This window comes from Nerophis ophidion, linkage group LG04, assembly GCF_033978795.1.
Source record: "Nerophis ophidion isolate RoL-2023_Sa linkage group LG04, RoL_Noph_v1.0, whole genome shotgun sequence".
Classification (NCBI taxonomy): domain Eukaryota; kingdom Metazoa; phylum Chordata; class Actinopteri; order Syngnathiformes; family Syngnathidae; genus Nerophis; species Nerophis ophidion.
The window spans coordinates 73,497,218-73,521,915 of NC_084614.1; the positions used below are offsets into that span (position 1 = coordinate 73,497,218).

At 39.9% G+C, this 24,698-nt stretch overlaps 1 protein-coding gene across 5 annotated transcripts in view; it reads left to right on the forward strand.

Annotated features, from left to right (window-relative positions):
- cadm1a (cell adhesion molecule 1a) overlaps positions 1–24,698 on the forward strand; it is a 968,224-nt gene that overhangs the window by 751,605 nt on the left and 191,921 nt on the right. For all 5 annotated transcript variants that reach the window (XM_061898993.1, XM_061898992.1, XM_061898988.1 and 2 more), the window contains exon 4: positions 21,433–21,585. In XM_061898993.1, coding sequence (XP_061754977.1) covers positions 21,433–21,585 — 153 coding nt within the window. The remainder of the gene's footprint in view (positions 1–21,432; positions 21,586–24,698) is intronic.

Consider the following 24,698-nt stretch of genomic DNA (forward strand, 5'->3'; position numbering starts at 1 on the left):
AATATTGCACCCATTTAAATCCATTAATGTGAATGATGGGAAAAATGCAAAACGCTTTCTCTACACTTATCCATGTTTGGAGCATTTTTGATGCTAGATATTACTGTTTGATTACAAAACTTTAAGAAGGTCGTCACAGCACATCAATTTTATGATTCTCTCTGTACTGGGCGCGTGAAATGTCCGCAGAAACACGGAAAGTCCACGTTTTGAATAATTTATTTTCGCATCAAAACACCCCTTCCACGTATTGTAATGGAATATTTAAAAAAATATGATCCAAACAACATTTGTTGAACCCTCGCATCGCACCATGGAGTGCTTTCTAAATAATCTTAAATACCAGACGGTTTCTGAATGTATATATTTGCTGCCGTCTTGTGGACAATGTGAGTAAATCAGATCAATAAACCCTTGAAAATACTTCAAAATAGTAATACAGCATTTATTCATATGCCATCATCCAAACAACCTTCCCTAGTCATGGAGCAAAAAAAGATGCAACTTCATAGCTGCCAATTTGTGGAAAATGTGAGTAAATCAGATCAATTATCATTGAAACTAATTTAAAATTATAATACAGCATTTACTTATATAACACCATCCAAACAACCTTCCCTAGTCATGGTGCAAAAAAAAAAGGATGCGACTAAATAGTTTCCGTCTTGTGGACGAGGTGAGTAAATCAGATCAATTATCCTTGAAACTACTTTGTAATACTAATACAGCATTTACTTATATGACCCCATCCAAACAACCTTCCCTAGTCATGGTGCAAAAAAGATGTGACCAAATAGCTGCCATATCGTGGACAATGTGAGTAAATTACTAGGTCAATAATCCTTAAAACTACTTCAAACTAATTATATAGCATTTACTTATATGACACCATCCAAACAACCTTCCCTAGTCATGGTGCAAAAAAAAGATGCAACTAAATAGCTTCCAACTTGTGGACAATGTTAGTAAATCAGATCAATAATCCTTGTAACTACAATAATACAGCGTGTACTTGTATGACCCAACCCAAACAGCCTTCCCTAGTCATGGTGCAAACAAAGATGTGCCCTAATAGTTGCAATTTTGTGGATAATGTGAGTAAATCAGATCAAAAATCCTTGAAAATACTTGAATATAATGATACATAATTTACTTATATGACACCATTCAAACAAGCTTCGCTAGTCATAGTGCAAAAAAAAAAATGCAACTAACCTAAAAGTCAAAAAACATGGTTACACAGAACACAACCGGATCACTGAACTTTGCGCATATTATTAAAAAACAAACAAACCTCAAAACACCATCAAAAAATTTCAAAATCACACCCATTTATATCCATTACCGTGCATCATGGGAAAAATGCAAAACACTCTCTCCACAATTATCCATGTTTGGCGCATGTTAACTGCTTGATATTTTCGCATCAGAACATCACTTCCGCATATTGTAATGGAATATAAAAAAACAATCAAAACTAAATTTGTTGAACACTTGCCTCGCATCGCACCATAGATGGCTTTTCAAATAATTTTAAATACCAAATGGTTTTTGAATGCTATATACTTGTTGCCATCTTGCGGACAGTGTGAGTAAATCAGATAAATAATCCTTGAAACTAGTTCAAAATTATAATACAGTGTTTACTTATATCCAACCATCCAAACAACCTTCCCTAGTCATGGAACAAAAAAAGATGCAATTACATAGCTGCCATGTTGTGGACAATGTGAGTAAATCAGATAAATAATCCTTGAAACTACTTCAAAATTATAGTACAGTGTTCACTTATATGACACCATCTAAACAACCTTCCCTAGTCATGGTGCAAAAAAAATAGGTGCAACTAAATAGCTTCCATCTTGTGGATAATGCGAATAAATCAGATCAATAATCCTTGAAACTAAATTAAAATAATAATACAGCCATAACTTGGGACGGCGTGGCGCAGTGAAAGAGTGGCCGTGCGCAACCCGAGGGTCCCTGGTTCAATCCCCACCTAGTACCAACCTCGTCAAGTCCGTTGTGTCCTGAGCAAGACACTTCACCCTTGCTCCTGATGGGTGCTGGTTAGCGCCTTGCATGGCAGCTCCCTCCATCAGTGTGTGAATGTGTGTGTGAATGGGTGAATGTGGAAGTAGTGTCAAAGCGCTTTGAGTACCTTGAAGGTAGAAAAGCGCTATACAATTACAACCCATTTATTTATTTATTTAGCTTATATGACACCATCTAAACAACCTTCCCTAGTCATGGTGCACACAAAAAAAAGATGCAACTAAATAGCTGCCATGTTGTGGACAATGTGAGTAAATCAGATAAATAATCCTTGAAACTACTTCAAAATTATAATACAGTGTTTACTTATATGACACCATCTAAACAACCTTCCCTAGTCATGGTAAAAAAAAAAAGGTGCAACTAAATAGCTGCTATCCTGTGGACAATGCGAATAAATCAGCTCAATAATCCTTGAAACTAATTTAAAATAATAATACAGCCATAACGTGGGACGGCGTGGCGCAGTAGCAGAGTGGCCGTGCACAACCCGAGGGTCCCTGGTTCAATCCCCACCTAGTACCAACCTCGTCACGTCCGTTGTTTCCTGAGCAAGACACTTCACCCTTGCTCCTGATGGGTGCTGGTTAGCGCCTTGCATGGCAGCTCCCTCCATCAGTGTGTGTGAATGGGTAAATGTGGAAGTAGTGTCAAAGCGCTTTGAGTACCTTGAAGGTAGAAAAGCGCTATACAAGTACAACCCATTTATTTAACTTATATGACACCATCCAAACAACCTTCCCTAGTCATGGTGCAAAAAAAAAGATGCAACTAAATAGCTGCCATCTTGTGGACAATGTGAGTAAATCAGATCAATAATCCTTGAAACTACTTCAGAATGATAATACAGCATTTACTTACATTGGCAACGTCCAAACAACCTTCCCTAGTCATGGTGCAAAAAAAAAAAAAATTATATTAACACAAAAGTCAACACAAACCAACCTGCTCATTTCAAAAATTCCAAACACCAACACTGATGGAGTATTGGTGCGTGCAAAACAGCAGCAGGCGACTGTGGCCTGCGGGCCGGTTCTAAAACCAATCAAATATCATCCCGAATAATTAATTCGTGGGCCCAGGGGCCTTGACTTTGACACCTACGATCTACATCAACAATATGATTATTCTGAGTGGCCAAAATAATAATAATAATAATAATAGTTTTTTTTATCGATTAAGAATCGTTACAAATAAGAATCCCGATTAATATGAAAATTTATTTTTTTTGACACCCCTAATAACGAGTCTGTTTTTTGATAAACGACAATGTTGATGCACCCTGAAACAGCTGTTTGCCGTCTGGAGCTCAAGGGCCAAAGAAAATAAGGAGAGAAGCGCAAAATCCCCGGCGAGGAGACTTGAGGATTTGCAAAATTGCCTTTAATGGCTGCACGGGAGAGGCTGCTCGGCGGTGGTCGGCGGTAAGCAGGTGATTAGCTCCGCCCCCCTCTTGACAGCCCGCAATAAAACTCCGATGTGCTCCTTTCAAAACGTAGCGGCGGCCCGCAGATACCAATTGATCGCGGCCACTTAGGCGCTCTCTCGCACGTGGCGACGATAAAGCAGAATGTAAACCGGAAAAAGAGGTTTACTGTCACAAACTACTGTGTCAATAAAAAATTAAAAAATAAATAAATTAAAAAAATATATATATAGATATATATATATATATTATTTTTTTTAATTATTTTCACTTTTCTGTCTTTAGCCCACGACTGTCAGCTTTATTTCAGCGGCAATGTTGATACACGTTGTTTGCTCAGCCACCTTTATTTAAATAATTTTCAAAATAAAAGGGACCACAAAAATGGTCATTCTGGGCTTTATTATGATACATTCAAGGGGAACTGCACCTTTTTTGGAATCGTTCACAATCGTTATGAAAGACATACCCACGCTTTATTACTGAACCAAAAGTTGTTGTTTTTTTTTACAAGCGAGTGTCCTTATACAGGACTGCAGCTACTGGAGGAGGTCAGGTCAAGAAAATGAGGCACTCCTAACTTGGAGAAGCCAAACCATCAGTTTTTGTATTCCATCTGTCTCTGTATGTATGTGCTAAGTCAGGAAAGCACATACTGACCATAAAAGGAGATGTTCGTGTGTAAATGGCCGGAAAACCACTGCTTTAAATCAAAACTTAAATGTTGGTGTTTAGCTATCAATCAATGACAATCAATCAATGTTTATTTGTATAGCCCTAAATCACAAGTGTCTCAAAGGGCAAGGAAAAACTCACCCCAGTGGGACGTCTGTGACAGTGACTATGAGAAACCTTGGAGAGGAACGCATATGTGGGCAACCCCCGCACCTCGAGGGGAGACCGAAAGCAATGGATGTCGAGCGGGTCAAACATGATATTGTGAAAGTCCAGTCCATAGTGGATCCAACATAACAGTGAGAGTCCAGTCCATAATAGATCCAATATAGTAGCGAGAGTCCCGTCCATAGTGGAGCCAGCAGGAAACCATCCCAAGCGGAGACGGATCAGCACCGCAGAGATGTCCCCAACCGATGCACAGGTGAGTGGTCCAGTGGACAGCCAGCACTTCATCCATGGCCACTGGACAATTTCCCCCCCCTCCAGAAAAAGAAAAGAAACGACAGATCAACTGGTCTAAAAAAGGGGGTCTATTTAAAGGCTAGAGTATACAAATGAGTTTTAAGATGGGACTTAAATGCTTCTACTGAGGTAGCATCTTGAACTGTTACCGGGAGGGCATTCCAGAGTACTGGAGCCCAAATAGAAAACGCTCTATAGCCCGCAGACTTATTTTGGGCTCTGGGAATCACTAATTAGCCGGAGTTCTTAGACTAGCTAGACATGTAGTCTCTTCTCAAGGACAGGGCTATCACTTTTGCATTCCGAAGTCCCAATTAGAGCCTCTTTTCCTACGAGAATTGATCCAATCCACCTGCGAATGCCCGATCTTATTATGTGCTCAAACTGGAATATGACTGTTTACTTAATTCTCCAAGGTGAATAAGAACCTTCACCATAAGCAAAACATAACACGAGTTCATTAATTCACTTCACTACAAACGTGATTTTTTTTTTTAAGTGCTAAGAACCGGGTTGCGTTTTATTGTTTGGCGTTTCTTCCTGTCCTGCGCTCTTCTTTTGGTGCCACTTCCCGTTGTGTTGGTGTGTTTTCGTGACGGCTTCACAGGTACACGCACCTGCTTTCTGTTAGCAATCAGTTCCATTTAAGTGGAGTATGAGCCACCATTCTTTGTGTAAGATGTATCGTCGTTTGTGTGGATGCTCCTTCCTCCTGCCGTGAGTTTTGTGTTCTGTTTTATTGTTTTGCCAACTGTCATTTTAGTTTTGTTTTTTTGCATAGCCTCTCCTACGCTTCAGTGCCCTTCTAAACGGTACTCTTCTTTTGTTTGACATTAAATAGTTATTTATTTGCGCGTTGCCTCTTCGGTCTTCCGCATCTTGGGAACAGGCCAGTAATCTGTAGTTTCAAGCAAAAATTTTAATATATTTTACTTTTAGTTGATGTCTTTGAAGTGACAATGTAAACATTCAGTGATCATTTCCCCTGAAATGTTTTTCAACTTTTAGTTTCTGACAAACCGTGTCCTCTACAGTGGACATTTTAGAAATCTGCCTGGAAATGTTAGTTTTTATTTTTAGAAAATTTAAACAATGTAACTTTTTAATCATGTAAATACCTCACAAACTTATGAGGCAACCTTTCCTCTGCTGGCTTCAGATATATTTTCTGGGCGGCTCTGTGTCGCCTTGGAAACGCTCGAGACGAAAGCGGCACGCTTTGCTCTGCAGAATGCAGACTTTCTTACCCCTGCCAAAAATGGTTGTGTAAGTCTTTGCCAGGGTTTGTTAGTCCGCAACGTGACTTTATACAGTTATGGATGGATCTTGATGAAACTTTCAGGAAATGTCCGCACAAAAATGATTCCTCTCACCGACTACGAACACTCTTCACTTCCTGTTCACGTCGTTCCACCTCGCCGGTCCTGCGCCGCGCAGAGGATTCTCGGAAATACAGTTTATTTTCAGACCCTGCCAGAGAGAAAGGATACTCGCCAAGTTTTTGTTCGATATTGTCACACGTCACAGCGTTATTGTGAAGACTTTTTTTATTTTTATTTTTTTATTAATCAGTCCAACAAAATACACAAAACCATAACACAATTCCGGAACCAAACCGGGCCTAGCAACATTCTGAGTAGCAATCAACAGAGCAAGTGAGAAGACACACAAAACAATCCGAAAGTAGTCAAACAAAACAAAAATTGATATCGACAGTATCAATATTAATAAGAATTAGAAATCCCTCTTTGACATTATCATCACAGCCATTAATTTAAAAAAAAAATACCATAAAACATTTTTAAAAATGAATAGTGTCACAATGGCTTACACTTGCATCACATCTCATAAGCATCAATACATTGTGTCTAATATTTTCCACAAAATGCAGCAGTGGTAGGCTCCAGCGACCCCGAAAGGGACAAGCGGTAGGAAATGGATGGATGGATTTTCTACAAAGATAAAATAAGTCATATTATTTCATAGTTAAAACTAATTTAAATAATGGATCCCATATTCTTGGAGACCTAATATGTGGTCCAATATTACATCATGTCATTTTGACGCTACATGCGCTAGCATACTTGCCAACCTTGAGACTACAGATTTCGGGAGGTGGGGGGCGTGGTCGCAGGTGGAGCGGGGCGTGGTTGGGGGCGTGGTTAAGAGGGGAAGAGTATATTTACAGCTAGAATTCACCAAGTCAAGTATTTCCGACATATATATATATATATATATATATATGTATATATATATATATATATATATATATATGTATATATATATATGTATATATATATGTATATATATATATGTATATATATATATGTATATATATATATATATATATATATATATATATATATATATATATATATATATATATATGTATGTATGTATGTATATATGTATATGTGTATATGTATGTATGTATATATATATATGTATATGTGTATATGTATGTATGTATATATATATATGTATATGTGTATATGTATATATATATATATATATATATATGTATGTATGTATGTATATATATATATGTATATGTATATATAAAAATATATACATATATATATGTATATATATGTATATGTATATATATATGTATATATATATGTATATATATATATATATATATATATATATATATATATATATACACATATGTATATATATATATATATATATATATATATATGTATGTGTGTAGGAAATACTTGACTTTCAGTGAATTCTAGCTATATATGTATATATACATATATTTTTATTTTATTATATATATATATATATACATATATATAAATACTTGAATTTCATTTTTCTTTTATTTACACATATACACACACAACACTCATCTACTCATTGTTGAGTTAAGGGTTGAATCGTCCATCCTTGTTCTATCCTCTGTCACTATTTTTCTAACCATGCTGAACACCCTCTCTGATGATGCATTGCACAAAAGGGCTTTCATCAAATGCACTAGAGTCTGGAATCTTCCATCTTTGTCTTCCTGTTGTGTGTGCAGTTGTGCACTGCACTCTCTAAAAGCCTTATATGTTATTGTCACATATGCATGTACAGTAGAGGGCAGTATTATCCTGTTTAAGAGTGTCACAACATTGCTGTTTACGGCTGACGAACTGCTTCACGGTAGACGAAAACGTGACTGCTGTTGTTGTGTGTTGTTACAGCGCTGGGAGGACGTTAATGAAACTGTCTAAAAATAAACCCACGTAAGAAACCAAGAACTCGCCCTCGATCATTCTACAGTTATAATGTCATTGGGAAGACACGCTGTTTATGTTGTGGGAAAGCGGACGTGAAAACAGGCTGTCCACACTCAGGTCCGCATGGAGCTGGAGGGGGCGTGGCCTCCTGTTCTGTCTGAATTTCGGGAGATTTTCAGGAGAAAATTTGTCCCGGGAAGTTTTCGGGAGAGGCGCTGAATTTCGGGAGTCTCCCGGCAAGTATGTGCGCTAGTCTTCATTCTGGCAAAACACTACCGCTTTGCTCCACCGGGGCAGCCAAAAATCCACCGAAACTGAAAGTTTCCTAAGCGGGGCTCTTAAAACATGTTCCCGCGATCAAAGCGAAGTCCATTTGAAAGCACTCTCATGACGACTAGTCGTAAACCCGACGTGGTTTGCCTTGTGTGAGGGAGGCCAACGCAGGCTTTTAGCTCAGTAGTCGGCGTGCTGGCCTCTCATGCTGGTGATCCGGAAGAACGGGTTAAAAAAAAAATTAAAAAATTTAAATTTAACAAAAAAACAAGCATATTTTACTGTTTGTGCTGAGTACACAGAAGAAGAACACGCTCCCAAAACCAAAAAACCGCCAACATCACATCAAGCGAGTTCGAGCCTTCACCAGTTTGGGCAGACGTCTCCTTATCAGAACACTTTTCCCAGGCGCCCTCGCCGCCCTTCCTCGCCGTTATTAAGTGAAGACGGGGGGGCGATAAATAGCACGGGACTAAAGGTCGCCCTAGTTTTTTGAAAAGTCCCACATCCTCCGAAAGAGGAGTGATGCTTGCCGCGGTGACACATCGGTAATAGAAATGTCCGCCTGGCGTTCACCTTTCACGTCACCGCCGCGTCCGACCCTGCTGGGAGACCATCAGCATGTCCTTGGATATCTTTGACCCCACTCCTCACTTTGGGGACTTTATTTTATTTTTGCCAACCTGTGTGTTTATTCCCCTCGTGCTCATTTAGAAGTGACACGTAAAAGGATTAGGAGATTTGGGGAGGAAGGCCTTTTGTCGAATGGATTAAATCTGATTGGCAAGGACCAAATGTTTCCGTCAAGTTTTAATGGCTTTGTCCCGGTTTTTTTTTTTTTTTTGGAATTTTAATGGTCAAAGAGTGAAGAACGAGGTGGATGTATTTTCCCTCGTATGAGAACCCCCATCTTGAAAGATTATGTACAGTAAAGAAGCGAGTCATATGGCCCCAATCCTGGGTGGATCTCAGGTATGGGAAAGAGGGTTGGGGTCATAATTTTGCAATGCAGTTTGCTAAAAATGGTGGAAAGCGCCGTTCTATATATATTCGAGGCTGCTGCTAATAAAGGCGACAGGTGATTAGATAGCAAGGCCCACCTGGGCCATCTATGCACCTGTCGCTGTCTACGAGGCCGTTGCTGGCAACACCCTGTTCCGCGGCAGGCCCGCAGGCCACGGCCCCCTCCACAAAGTTTATTTACATACCCTATTGTTTCCAAACGGTGCCTGTAACGGGCGTGGCAGTAAATTTAATATATATATGAATGTATGAAGAATATATTTATATTATTCATATGTTATATATTTTACATATATATAATATATGTTTTATATTATTTATTATTATTATTGTCTATTGTAAGCGAACTGTGGTGCTGAATTTCCCCCAGGGATCAATAAAATACTTTATATTCCATATATTAGCCGCAAATGTCTATGTTGTGACAATTTGTCTGTTTACACAGAAATATGTTGTAGATGGCCCTAGTGTGTGTGAATGCTGTCTGTCGGTCTGTGTTGGCCCTGCGATGAGGTGGCGACTTGTCCAGGGTGTACCCCGCCTTCCGCCCGATTGTAGCTGAGATAGGCGCCAGCGCCCCCCGCGACCCCAAAAGGGAATACGCGGTAGAAAATGGATGGATGGATGTTTGTTTACATACCATATTGTTTCCAAACGGTGCCTGTAACGCGGCAGTAAAACGGAAGTAAAATGGTGGGAGTTATTTTACTTTAACGTTTTATGTTAGTATTTTAGCTCGTTATTGTATTTTCCGGACTATAGAGCGCACCGGGGTATAGGCGGCACTCACTAAATTCCATATATTAGCCGCAGATATATTTCTACACCTTGTGAAAAATAGAAGTTTACACAGAAATATTTTGTAGAAGTTTGTAGAGGTTACCCTCTAGTGGGTTCTTCAGACCGCCACACACTGCCAGGAAATTCAGGGTATCACACTGTTTTATTTTGTTCTCACGGTGCGAGCCTTTTGCTTCCTAGCAACAAGTCTTTTTTGTGTCTGCCCAGCAGCACCTCCGACTCCAACTACTCGTCTCATCACGGCTGCTGCTAATAAAGGCGACAGGTGATTAGATAACAAGGCCCACCTGGGCCATCTACGCACCTGTAGCTGTCTTCCAGGCCGGTGCTGGCAACACCCTGTTCCGCAGCAGGCCACGCCTCTCTCTACAAAGTTTATTTATATACCTTATTGTTTCCAAACGGTGCCTGTAACGCACGTGGTAGTTAAAAACGGCAGTAAAATGGTGGAAAGTGCCACTCTGCATTAGCATGCTACTGAAACATTTTATGCTAGCATTTTAGTTAATTACCGTATTTTCCAGACTATAGAGTGCACCAGGATACAGGCAGCAACCGCTAAATTCCATATATTAGCCGCAGATTCTGTATGTACATTATAAAAATTAGTTTGTGTACACAGAAATATTTTGTAGATGTTTACTTACATACCCTTTTGGTTCCAAACAGTGCCTGTAACGCGGCAGTAAAACGGCGGTAAAATGGTGGAAGTTATTTTATTGTAATGTTTTATGTTAGCATTTAAGTTCAATACCATATTTTCCAGACTATAGGTGGCTTTATATATGTATGTATGTATGTATGTATGTATGTTGTGAAAAATAGTGGTTTACACAGAAATATTTTGTAGAGGTTGCCCTCCAGTGGGTTATTCAGACCACCACACACTGCCCGGAATTCAGGGTATAACATTGTTTTATTTTGTTCTCACAATGCGAGCCTTTTGCTTCCCAGCAACAAGTCTTTCCTACATCTGCCCAGCAGCACCTCCAACTCCAACTACTCGTCTCATCACGGCTGCTGCTAATAAAGGCGATAATAATAGCGATTAAATAACAAGTCCACCTGGGCCATCTATCGCTGTCTTCGAGGCCGGTGTTGGCAACACCCTGTTCCGCCGCAGGCCACGCCCCATCCACAAAGTTTATTTACATACCCTATTGTTTCCAGAAGGGGCCTGTAACGTGGCAGTAAAACAGCAGTAAAATGGTGGAAGTTATTTTACTGTACTGTTTTATGTTAGCATTTTAATTCATTACCGTATTTTCCGAACCATAGGCGGCACGTTATATACTGTGTGCTATGTTTTTTACCTAAAAACAGCAGTGTGCTCCTTTTTGTCAGAGTTAGTTTGTGACGAACGCCAAGATGCAGAGATGGGAGCTACAAAAAACAGGGGACTTAGCATGGAAGCTAGCAAAAACAAAAAGGGGCCTAGCGTGGAAGCTAGCGGGTAGCGAGCAGGAAAACAGAAGTTGTACTTGTAAAATGAAAGAACAAACTGGAAGCAGGGGACAAAAAACAATAAGCTACAAACGTCAAACGAATATAGTTTACCGCTACGCTGAAAAGACACGACAGGAGCGATAATACATGACAAGAGCGACAAGAAGTGACATCGAGAAATCAATAATCCAGCACTGACTGGAAGACAAAGCAGGTACAACTAGGAGTTGGCTGATTGACACCAGGTGTGGCCAGGTGCCAATCAGCCGCAGCTGAGGGGAAACAAAGCACTCAGGGAGACAAACAGGAAGCTGAACCAAAATAAGAGTGCTGACAGGAACTAAGGACAGGAAATACTAAACACACAGAGGAAAAACTAAAACACAAACAAACTGTCAGGGGAAAGCCTAACACTTTTTATATATAAGATATTAGTAGAGCTATTTTCACAAAATATTCCGGGCATTAGCGAGGTAAATAATTCATAAATTAGTCGCTACATCTTATTAGCCGCAGGGGAAAAATTAGCGGCTTATTGTCCGGAGTTTAGTTTACGGTTATGTACGTTTTCACCTAACAATCATGGATTGGTCCCAGAAAGAAAAGAAAAAACATCAACATGTTTCTGTTGCAGATCCAAGATATTTTGAAGCATGTTGTTTTAAACAAATATGCAAAACCCAAAACCAGTCAAGTTGGAATACAATGATTTTCAAATCATTTTCAACTTATATTCAATTGAAGACTGCAAAGAAAATATATTTCATGTTTTCGAACTTATTTTGCAAATATTCATTAATTTAGGATTTAATGGCAGCAACACATTGCAAAAACGTTGGCACAGGGGCATTTTTACCACTGTGTTACATGGCCTTTCCTTTTAACAACACTCAGTAAGCGTTTTGGGAACTGAGGAGAGCAATTTTCGAAGCTTTTCAGGTGGAATTCTTTCCCATTCTTGCTTGATGTACAGCTTAAGTTGTTCAACAGTCCGAGGTCTCCATTGTAGAATTTCAGGCTTCATAATGTGACACATTTTCAATGGGAGACAGGTGTGGACTACATGCAGGCCAGTCTAGTACCCGCACTCTTTTACTATGAAGCCACACAGTTGTAACACGTGGCTTGGCATTGTCTTGCTGAAATAAGCAGGGGCGTCCATGATAACGTTGCTTGGATGACAACATATGTTGCTCCAAAACCTGTATGTACCTTTCAGCATTAATGGTGCCTTCACAAATGTGTAAGTTACCCATGCCTTGGGCACTAATACACCCCCATACCATCACAGATGCTGGCTTTTCAACTTACGCCTATAACAATCCGGATGGTTCTTTTCCTCTTTGACGTCCACAGTTTCCAAAAACAATTTAAAATGTGGACTCGTCAGACCACAGAAAACGTTTCCACTTTGCATCAATCCTTCGTAGATGAGATCAGGGCCCAGCGAAGCCGGCGTTTTTTCTGGGTGTTGTTGATAAATGCCTTTCGCTTTGCATCGTAGACTTTCAACTTGCGATTAGAGATGTAGCGACCGACTGTAGTTACTGACCGTGGTTTTCGGAAGTGTTCCTGAGGCCATGTGGTGATATCCTATACACACTGTCAATCCATGATAACGTTGCTTGGGTGGCAACATATGTTGCTCCAAAACCTGTATGTACCTTTCAGCATTAATGGTGCCTTCACAGATGTGTAAGTTACCCATGCCTTGGGCACTAATACACCCCCATACCATCACAGATGCTGGCTTTTGATCTTTGTGCCTGGATCAATCCGGATAGTTGTTTTCCTCTTCGACGTCCACAGTTTCCAAAAACAATTTAAAATGTGGACTCGTAAGACCACAGAAAACGTTTCCACTTCGCATCAATCCTTCGTAGATGAGATCAGGGCCCAGCGAAGCCGGCGTTTTTTCTGGGTGTTGTTGATAAATGCCTTTCGCTTTGCATCGCAGACTCTCAACTTGCGCTTAGAGATGTAGCGACCGACTGTAGTTACTGACAGTGGTTTTCGGAAGTATTCCTGAGCCCATGTGGTGATATCATTTACATGCTGTCAATTGAATATAGGCTGAAAAGGATTTGAAACTCATTGTATTCTGTTTCTGCCAACGTCACTGGTATTTTTTTAGCTTTTTCAGAGGTCCCAGCTTCACTTATTACCGTTCTGACGGGTGATTCGTGCCGGTCAGCGAGCGCGGCTGTCAGTCAGGGTTGAGTTTTATCCGACGGACGGCCTTTCATGATGACCACGCCGTGTCACTGAGCGCGCTCAGTCAGGTCAGCCAGCAAACCAAGTTGAGGATGAAGGGATCCACGTTCAAACATGCGCTTCATTATTGCTGTTTTATTCGGTTTGATGTCCGTGCGGCCTGTTTGCCGTTACATCACCTTCATCCCGCCTTGACTCGCAAGGCTGACGCATTGGCGTTCTCCTCCGGTGCCTCTGAAGCCATTTTGACGACGCGACGCTCTTGAAGCGAAGACCGCCGACAATAAATGACAAATGTTCTCCTCGCGCAAGACAGGAAGCTGCTTGTGTGCGACTCTAGGGGTCGTAAATAAAACTACACAACATTAAAAACGCTTCTATAGTAGAGGATCTTTGAATACTTTTTTTTTTCCAAGCAGCTTCCTAAAAACAGTGGTGCTTTTCTGGTATAGAGGATCTTTGTATAGCTTTGATGTAGAAGCTCCCAAAAACAGCAATGTGCTCCTGTTATATAAAGGATCTTGGTCAAGCAAAATTGTGGTGGAAAACAAGCTGAATCCAGAGGGTTCCTCCACTATAGAGGATCTTTGACTAGTGTGTTTTTTCTTAGCAGCGTCCTAAAAACGGCAGTGGTTTTCCGGTATAGAGGATCTTTGTATAGCCTTTATGTTGTATCTCCCAAAAAAAGCAGTGTGCTCCGGTTTTACAAAAGATCTTAGTTGAGCATTGTTGTGGTAGAAAACAAGCCCAAACAGCATCTTCTATAGAGGATCTTTGACTGGTGTTTTTTTCTTAGCAGGTTTTATCAAAGAGCAATGCGCTCCTGTTATATACAGGATCTTGGTCAAGCACATTTGTGGTAGAATACAAGCTGACTCAAGAAGGTTCCGCCACTATAGTGGATCTTTGACTAGTGTTTTTTCTTAGCACCGTCCTAAAAATGGCAGTGGTTTTCTGGTATAGAGGATCTTTGTATAGCTTTTATGTTGTATCTCCCCAAAAAAGCAGTGTGCTCCGGTTTTATTAAAGATCTTAGTTGAGCATTGTTGTGGTAGAAAACAAGCCCAAAGAGCAGAGGACTTCTCTTCTATAGAGGATCTTTGACTGGTATTTTTTTCTTAGTAGGTTCTTAAAAAGAGCAATGCGCTCCTGTTATATAAAGGATCTTGGTCAAGCACATTCGTTGTGGAAAACAAGCTGAATCCAGAGAGTTACTCCACTATAGAGGATCTTTGACTAGTGTGTTTTTTTAGCAGCGTCCTAAAAACGGCAGTGGTTTTCTGGTATAGAGGATCTTTGTATAGCTTTTATGTTGTAGCTCCCAAAAAAAGCAGTCTGCTCCGGTTTTATAAAAGATCTTAGTTGAGCATTGTTTTGGTAGAAAACAAGCCCAAACAGCATCTTCTATAGTGGATCTTTGACTAGTGTTTTTTGTTAGCAGCTTCCTAAAAACGGCAGTGCTTTTCTGGTATAGAGGATCTTTGTATAGCTTTTATGTTGTATCTCCCAAAAGAAGCAGTGTGCTCCGGTTTTATTAAAGATCTTATTTGAGCATTGTTGTGGTAGAAAACAAGCCCAAAGAGCAGAGGACTTCTCTTCTATAGAGGATCTTTGACTGGTATTTTTTTCTTAGCAGGTTCTTAAAAAGAGCAATGCGCTCCTGTTATATAAAGGATCTTGGTCAAGCACACTTGTTGTGGAAAACAAGCTGAATCCAGAGGGTTCCTCCACTATAGAGGATCTTTGACTAGTGTGGTTTTTTTAGCAGCGTCCTAAAAACGGCAGTGGTTTTCTGGTATAGTGGATCTTTGTATAGCTTTTATGTTGTATCTCCCAAAAAAAGCAGTGTGCTCCGGTTTTATAAAAGATCTTAGTTGAGCATTGTTTTGGTAGAAAACAAGCCCAAACAGCATCCTCTATAGAGGATCTTTGACTGGTGTTTTTTTATTAGCAGGTTTTTTAAAAGAGCAATGCACTCCTATTATATACAGGATCTTGGTCAAGCACATTTGTGGTAGAATACAAGCTGACTCAAGAAGGTTCCGCCACTATAGTGGATCTTTGACTAGTGTTTTTTCTTAGCAGCGTCCTAAAAACGGCAGTGGTTTTCTGGTATAGAGGATCTTTGTATAGCTTTTATTTTGTATCTCCCCAAAAAAGCAGTGTGCTCCGGTTTTATTAAAGATCTTAGTTGAGCATTGTCGTGGTAGAAAACAAGCCCAAACAGCAGAGGACTTCTCTGCTATAGAGGATCTTTGACTGGTATTTTTTTTCTTAGCTGGTTCTTAAAAAGAGCAATACGCTCCTGTTATATAAAGGATCTTGGTCAAGCACTTTTGTTGTGGAAAACAAGCTGAATCCAGAGAGTTACTCCACTATAGAGGATCTTTGACTAGTGTGTTTTTTTAGCAGCGTCCTAAAAACGGCAGTGGTTTTCTGGTATAGAGGATCTTTGTATAGCTTTTATGTTGTAGCTCCCAAAAAAAGCAGTGTGCTCCGGTTTTATAAAAGATCTTAGTTGAGCATTGTTTTGGTAGAAAACATGCCCAAACAGCATCTCCTATAGAGGATCTTTGACTGGTGTTTTTTTCTTAGCAGGTTTTTTAAAAGAGCAATGCACTCCTGTTATATACAGGATCTTGGTCAAGCACATTTGTGGTAGAATACAAGCTGACTCAAGAAGGTTCCGCCACTATAGTGGATCTTTGACTAGTGTTTTTTCTTAGCACCGTCCTAAAAACGGCAGTGGTTTTCTGGTATAGAGGATCTTTGTATAGCTTTTAAGTTGTATCTCCCCAAAAAAGCAGTGTGCTCCGGTTTTATTAAAGATCTTAGTTGAGCATTGTTGTGGTAGAAAACAAGCCCAAAGAGCAGAGGACTTCTCTGCTATAGAGGATCTTTGACTGGTATTTTTTTCTTAGCAGGTTCTTAAAAAGAGCAATGCGCTCCTGTTATAAAAAGGATCTTGGTCAAGCACATTTGTGGTAGAATACAAGCTGACTCAAGAAGGTTCCGCCATTATAGTGGATCTTTGACTAGTGTTTTTTGTTAGCAGCTTCCTAAAAACAGCGGTGCTTTTCTGGTATAGAGGATCTTTGTATAGCTTTTATGTTGTAGCTCCCAAAAACAGGAGTGGTCTCCTGTTTTATAAAGGATCTGAGTTGAGCATTGTTGTGGTAGAAAACAAGCCCAAAGAGCAGAGGACTTCTCCTCTATAGAGGATCTTTGACTGGTATTTTTTTCTTAGCAGGTTCTTAAAAAGAGCAATGCGCTCCTGTTATATAAAGGATCTTGGTCAAGCACATTTGTGGTAGAAAACAAGCTGACTCAAGAAGGTTCCGCCACTATAGTGAATCTTTGACTAGTGTTTTTTGTTAGCAGCGTCCTAAATACAGCAGTGCTTTTCTGATATAGAGGATCTTTGTATATCTTGTATGTGGTAGCTCCCAAAAAACAGCAATGCTCGCCTGTTATATACAGGATCTTGGTCAAGCACATTTGTGGTAGAAAAGAAGCTGAATCAAGAGGGTTCCTTCACTATAGAGGATCTTTGACTAGTGTGTTTTTTCTTAGCACCGTCCTAAAAACAGCAGTGCTTTTCTTGTGTAGAGGATCTTTGTATAGCTTTTATGTTGTAGCTCCCAAAAACAGGAGTGGTCTCCTGTTTTATAAAGGATCTTAGTTGAGCATTGTTGTGGTAGAAAACAAGCCCAAACAGCATCTTCTATAGAGGATCTTTGACTGGTGTTTTTTTCTTAGCAGGTTTTTTAAAAGAGCAATGCGCCCCTGTTATATAAAGGATCTTGGTCAAGCACATTTGTGGTACAATACAAGCTGACTCAAGAAGGTTCCGCCACTATAGTGAATCTTTGACTAGTGTTTTTTGTTAGCAGCTTCCTAAAAACAGCAGTGCTTTTCTGGTATAGAGGATCTTTGTATAGCTTTTATGTTGTAGCTCCCAAAAACAGGAGTGGTCTCCTGTTTTATAAAGGATCTTAGTTGAGCATTGTCGTGGTAGAAAACAAGCCCAAACAGCAGAGGACTTCTCTGCTATAGAGGATCTTTGACTGGTATTTTTTCTTAACAGGTTCTTAAAAAGAGCAATGCGCTCCTGTTATGTAAAGGATCTTGGTCAAGCACATTTGTGGTAGAAAACAAGCTGACTCAAGAAGGTTCCGTCACTATAGTGGATCTTTGACTAGTGTTTTTTCTTAGCAGCTTCCTAAAAACAGCGGTGCTTTTCTGGTATAGAGGATCTTTGTATAGCCTTGATGTGGTAGCTCCCAAAAGACAGCAATGCGCGCCTGTTATATAAAGGATCTTGGTCAAGCACATTTGTGGTAGAAAAGAAGCTGAATCAAGAGGGTTCCTTCACTATAGAGGATCTTTGAGTAGTGTGTTTTTTCTTAGCAACGTCCTAAAAACAACTGTGCTTTTCTGGCATAGAGGATCTTTGTATAGCCTTGATGTGGTAGCTCCCAAAAACGTGCTCCTGTTATATAAAAAAATCTTGGTCAAGCACATTTGTGGTAGAAAACAAGCTGAATTAAGAGGGTTCGTCCACTATAGAGGATCTTTGACTAGCAGGTTCCTGAAAACAGCAGTTCATTTCTGATATAGGATCTTTGTATAGCATTTTTGTGGTAGCTCCCAAAAACAGCAGTGTGCTCCTGTTTTATAAAGGATCTCAGTAAAGCTTTGTTATGGTAGAAAACAAACCCAAACAGAGGAGGACTTCTTTTCTATAGAAGATCTTTGACAGTTGTTTTTTCTTAGCAGGTTCTTAAAAGAGCAATGTGGTCCTGGTACATAAAGGATCTCAGTCAGGCACTTTTGTAATCAAAAACAAGCTAAAAAGAGAGGGCTCCTTTTTCCATAGAGGATCTTTGACAAAAAAAAAATTCTTAGCAGGTTCTTAAAAGCAACATTTCTGGTATAGAGGATCTTTTGTACAATATATTTGACTAGGGTTTTCGTGCTTGATCCATAAAAACAGCAGAGTGCTCATCTTGTGACGTGTTTTTGTGGCAGATTGTAAAAAAACAACAGTGCGCTCCTGTTAAAGGATTTTGGTCAAGCGCTTCTGTGGTAAAAAAAACCAAGCTAAAACAAGAGGGCTCTTCTTCCATAGAGGATCTTTGACTATTTTTTTTTCTTAGCAGGTTCCTGAAAACAGCAGATGTATAGGATCTTTGTATAGCCTTTTTGTGGTAGCTCCCAAAAATAGCAATGCGCGCCTGTTATATAAAGGATCTTGGTCAAGCACATTTGTGGTGGAAAACAAGCTGAATCAAGAGGGTTCCTCCACTATAGAGGATCTTTGACTAGTGTTTTTTTCTTAGCAGCGTCCTAAAAACAGCAGTGCTTTTCTGGTATAGAGGATCTTTGTATAGCTTCTATGTGGTAGCTCCCAAAAGACAGCAATGCGCGCCTGTTATATAAAGGATCTTGGTCAAGCACATTTGTGGTAGAAAAGAAGCTTAATCAAGAGAGTTCGTCCACTATAGAGGATATTTGACTAGTGTTATTTTCTTAGCAGCGTCCTAAAAACAGCAGTGCTTTTCTGGTATGGAAGATCTTTGTATAGCCTTTATGCGATAGCTCCCAAAAAACAGAAATGCGGTCCAGATAGATAGATAGATAGATAGATAGATAGATATACAGTGTTTCCCCCAGAATATTTGTTAGTTGAGGTGGTGTCTCTACAGGGGGAAGGGAGCGTTGCCAGGTGGATGCCACCATCACGTCTCCATCTCATTGCCGCCTGGGGGGCAAGAGACTACAGACTGTGGTGAAGTAGGCCGGCTTCGTTGCGTGAAGAGGCCTACAATTTTTGGTCGTGTTTTCCGCTCCGTATGCTGAATAGCACAATACGAAATATATCTAGATATTTTTTCAGTCTTAGTTACTTGAGATAATAAGAATGTGATTATTTTGACTTAGTTAATATTGACTTACTAAGTCAAACTAATGAATTACTGTAAATAAGCGTTTGAAATAAAGAGTTAAACGTGGGACCACATGCTGACATATGCTCAACTCATCATGCGTAATTTATTACAGCATTTGGGAAGCTCGGTAGTTGATTTTTATTATCTAAATGTTATATTTTTATCAACATGTGATAGCAGGGACCCTGCCATTTAAAACTAGGGCAGCTACATTGCTAATGATTAATGTAGCTATAGCTGAAAAAACAATACAATAGCAATAGGAGAGACTATTCATCCCTCATCACAGAAACTCTTCATCTAATATAATGTCATTTTTTGCTGCTTCAACACAGAAAAAGGTCAAGTGAAATAACTTAGTTGTTAACTGTAGGTCAATAATGCTTGTCTTTCCCTCAGACGGACTTGGCTTTGCTATCCATAACACACACATGCATGCACGCTTGTACACACCTTAAAATGAGCTAACTGTTGTGACCCGCTGCTCGGATCATATCACGTTCCGGTTTTAATTCGTTTTTGTATTATATTCTGTTAGTGTTTGACTTCCTTTGTTCCCGGTTTGTTCTGTTTCCATAGTTACTCATTAGATTCATCTGCCTCTTGTTTTTGATGCGCACCTGCCTCCTGATTACTGTCTTTATTTAAGCCTGCCTTTTCTGTTCATTCAGTCTTGCCTCCTAATTTGTGTTCGCACAACAGTGACGACCTTGATCCTCGATTCCGATTCCAAATCTGCACTTGCTAGCTCCCGCGCTAAGCCTTTGCTCCTCTAGCTCCCATGCCAGTAGTTTTGCTTTGCCTTTTGTGCCTTGTGCATGTGTTTCTGTTATTTCCTTAGCTCCCATGCTAACGCTTTTGTTTTTTTCTAGCTCCCGTGGTAGTTCTGTTTGTTTGGACTAAGTTTTTATTTGTTAAATAAATCAATTATTTCTTACCTTCACGCCGTGTTCGAGCCCGACTGCATCCCTGAGAGAACGACCCGAATCACCACGATGCCCCGCAATCGTCACACTAACCTTGCGCTAAAAGCTAATTAGCCTTCACCTCAAAGACTGCGAGCGAGCTGAGATGCCGCTTATACTTCTCGAACGTCAACGGGCTCATAGTGATGTTACTAGTAGTTGACTGGGAGGTGTTTATTATAATTTGGGGAGAGTCCGTTGCCTTATGCTCACCTGCTTAGCACCTTTCTGCTAACCTGCACTGTCTCTCCTCTCTGCCTGCCTCTGACGTGAGCACTGACTACATGCTCTCTGAATACTCACTGCTGATTGGCTGTTACCGCTCTGCGTGTAACCAATCAGATGGTTGTGTGGGTGGGACAAAGCTGGGCGCTGCAGAGACGTATTGTACTGACAGAGGCAGTACGAAGCGTAGCAGCTTGTTAAGACTTTAGTTTAGCATCAAATTATAATATAAATACATTTAATTAAGAGAAGTATCCTACATTTTTCTTTTGTAAAGCAAGTCTGGACATGTAAACGAGGTCCCATGGACATGCGTGTACTTTATGGTGTCTGGACATAAGTCATACTCAGCAGGTGAGTTGAGGTTATTAGGCATTAAATGTGAATAATCCCCCAAAATAAGTTTGATCATATATTTTTGTGCGGGAGAGCTGGAGGCGAGTGCTGAAGTCATTAAGAGAGAAGCGACAGCAGCATATTTAAATGAGGACTGCAGTCAGCCTTATCTGTGCAATTAAGTCAGAGTGAGAGATCGTGTTACTAAAAAAAAAAAAAAAAAAAAAAAAAAAGCCAATATTCCTCATCTGATGAAAGAAAATAATGAAAATTCCGGGCTTTTATTATGCATGCTTGTTAAACTAAACTCCCTTTTTTTTTTCTCTTTTTTAAAAAATCTTCAGCTCTAAAAGACGCCCGCTTCCAGCTGGTCAACTTCTCCGACAACGAGCTGCGGGTGTCCCTGTCCAACGTGTCGCTTTCGGACGAGGGCCGCTACGTGTGCCAGCTGTACACCGACCCCCCACAGGAGGCCTACGCTGACATCACCGTGCTGGGTGAGAGAGAGAGAGAGAGAGAGAGAGAGAACCTTTGGTCTGGACACAACATTAGGTACACCTGTACCAACGCAAGAGCTGCATTGCTGCCTTTCTTAAAGGGGGAACATTATCACAATTTCAGAAGGGTTAAAACCAATAAAAATCAGTTCCCAGTGGCTTATTTTATTTTTCGAAGTTTTTTTCAAAATTTTACCCATCGTGGAATATCCCGAAAAAAGGCTTTAAAGTGCCCGATTTTCGCTATCTGTGAAGCCACCGTCCATTTTCCTGTGACGTCATCCAGTGATATACATGCTATCCAGGCGGATAGCATAGCAAGTTATAGCGACATTAGCTCGGATTCAGACTCGGATTTCAGCGACTTAAGCGATTCAACAGATTACGCATGTATTGAAACGGATGGTTGGATAGCGAAAACAAAATTGAAGAAGAAACTGAAGCTATTGAGCGAATAGCTATTGACGCTATTCGGCCATGTCTGTCTTAGCATCGCCGGTAAAATGTGCAGACCAAACGATCGAGGCGTTCGCATTTTGTGACACTGAAGCAACTTAAATCTGTCGATTGGTAAGTGTTTGTTTGGCATTAAATGTGGGTGGAGGAAAAACGCTGGATGCAAATATAGCTACAAATGTACATACAGCTAGCCTAAATAGCATGTTAGCATCGATTAGCTGGCAGTCATGCCTCGACCAAATATGTCTGATTAGCACATAAGTCAATAACATCCAACAAAACTCACCTTTGTGATTTTGTTGACTTTATCGTTGGAAATGCATCTGCAGGATATCCATACATCTCTGTGCCATGTCTGCCTTAGCATCGCCGGTAAAATGTGCAGACCAAACGAGCGGGGCGTTCGCATTTTGTGACACTGAAGCAACTTAAATCTGTCGATTGGTAAGTGTTTGTTTGGCATTAAATGTGGGTGGAGGGAAAACGCTGGATGCAAATATAGCTACAAATGTACATACAGCTAGCCTAAATAGCATGTTAGCATCGATTAGCTGGCAGTCATGCCTCGACCAAATATGTCTGATTAGCACATAAGTCAATAACATCCAACAAAACTCACCTTTGTGATTTTGTTGACTTTATCGTTGGAAATGCATCTGCAGGATATCCATACATCTCTGTGCCATGTCTGCCTTAGCATCGCCGGTAAAATGTGCAGACCAAACGAGCGGGGCGTTCGCATTTTGTGACACTAAAGCAACTTAAATCCGTCGATTGGTAAGTGTTTGTTTGGCATTAAATGTGGGTGGAGGGAAAACGCTGGATGCAAATATAGCTACAAATGTACATACAGCTAGCCTAAATAGCATGTTAGCATCGATTAGCTGGCAGTCATGCCTCGACCAAATATGTCTGATTAGCACATAAGTCAATAACATCCAACAAAACTCACCTTTGTGATTTTGTTGACTTTATCGTTGGAAATGCATCTGCAGGATATCCATACATCTCTGTGCCATGTCTGCCTTAGCATCGCCGGTAAAATGTGCAGACCAAACGAGCGGGGCGTTCGCATTTTGTGACACTGAAGCAACTTAAATCCGTCGATTGGTAAGTGTTTGTTTGGCATTAAATGTGGGTGGAGGGAAAACGCTGGATGCAAATATAGCTACAAATGTACATACAGCTAGCCTAAATAGCATGTTAGCATCGATTAGCTGGCAGTCATGCCTCGACCAAATATGTCTGATTAGCACATAAGTCAATAACATCCAACAAAACTCACCTTTGTGATTTTGTTGACTTTATCGTTGGAAATGCATCTGCAGGATATCCATACATCTCTGTGCCATGTCTGCCTTAGCATCGCCGGTAAAATGTGCAGACCAAACGAGCGGGGCGTTCGCATTTTGTGACACTGAAGCAACTTAAATCCGTCGATTGGTAAGTGTTTGTTTAGCATTAAATGTGGGTGAAGGGAAAGGCTGGATGCAAATATAGCCAAAATTCACCTATTTAGAGTTCGGAAATCGGTTTAAAAAATATATGGTCTTTTTTCTGCAACATCAAGGTATATATTGACGCTTACATAGGTCTGGTGATAATGTTCCCCTTTATTGCCGGTGTACCTAATGAAGTGTCCTGAAGAAAGTACAGGGTAGTTAACGCTGCTTTTATGTACTTTTTCACACCCTAAGTTGCTATTTATTCCCGCTTCCTACATTGTACTATATCTTGAAGTAATTCTAAAAACCTCAAATATATTTTTCAAAAACTACGTGAATGTGAAAAGCATTTTTAGCAAAAACAAGTTCAACTAAATAGACAATTTCTTAAAATAGTTGACTATATTATGATGACGATGTTAATGATAATAATAGCAATAATAATACCCCCCAATTTTTTTTACTAATATTCTTTCTTGAAACTATAGATTGTATGAAAACAAATAGTAAAACTGGATTTAATATAATAATGAAAAATATATAATCATAATATAATAATTTTAATAATATCAACAATTATAACAATAATTCATTCTTTTTTTTATTTTTTTATTTCAGGCAATGACATAAAAATAATAATAATAAACAAAAAAGTACAACACATAATAATATAAATTAATATAGTGCAAAAGGTAATGTATAGTATAGTTTGTAATACCACATGTTTACAATAATACCAACTGTCGTGTCTGTTCATGTTTTTGATTAGTTATGTTCTGTTTTGCTTAAGACTCCATTGTTTCTAGTTTTTGCACTTCGTGGTTTGTCTTATTACCATGCCAACTCATTAGTTTTCACCTTGTCCTCATGTCTCACACCTGTTTTAACTAAACACCACAGTATTATTTAAGCCTGTCTGTTTCTATTGTTCGTCCTGGCAAAACCACCTCCTTCCCACCCTCCATCACCTGCTACCCACCTTGCTATCCATGCTAATGATCCATGCCCCTTGTTTAGGTCACAGTGAGTGTTATCGTTTTGGTCATTCATAGTTCGGCCATTGTGCAAGTTTTTGTTTGTACCCATAGCCAAGTTTTGTACCTCCATTGTGAGTGATTTTTGTTTGTTCCTGTTTTTAGTTTGTGTTAATATAAAAAGATGTCTCTACCTTCACGCCGTTTCCACTCCATTCGCTTTGCAACTCGGGAA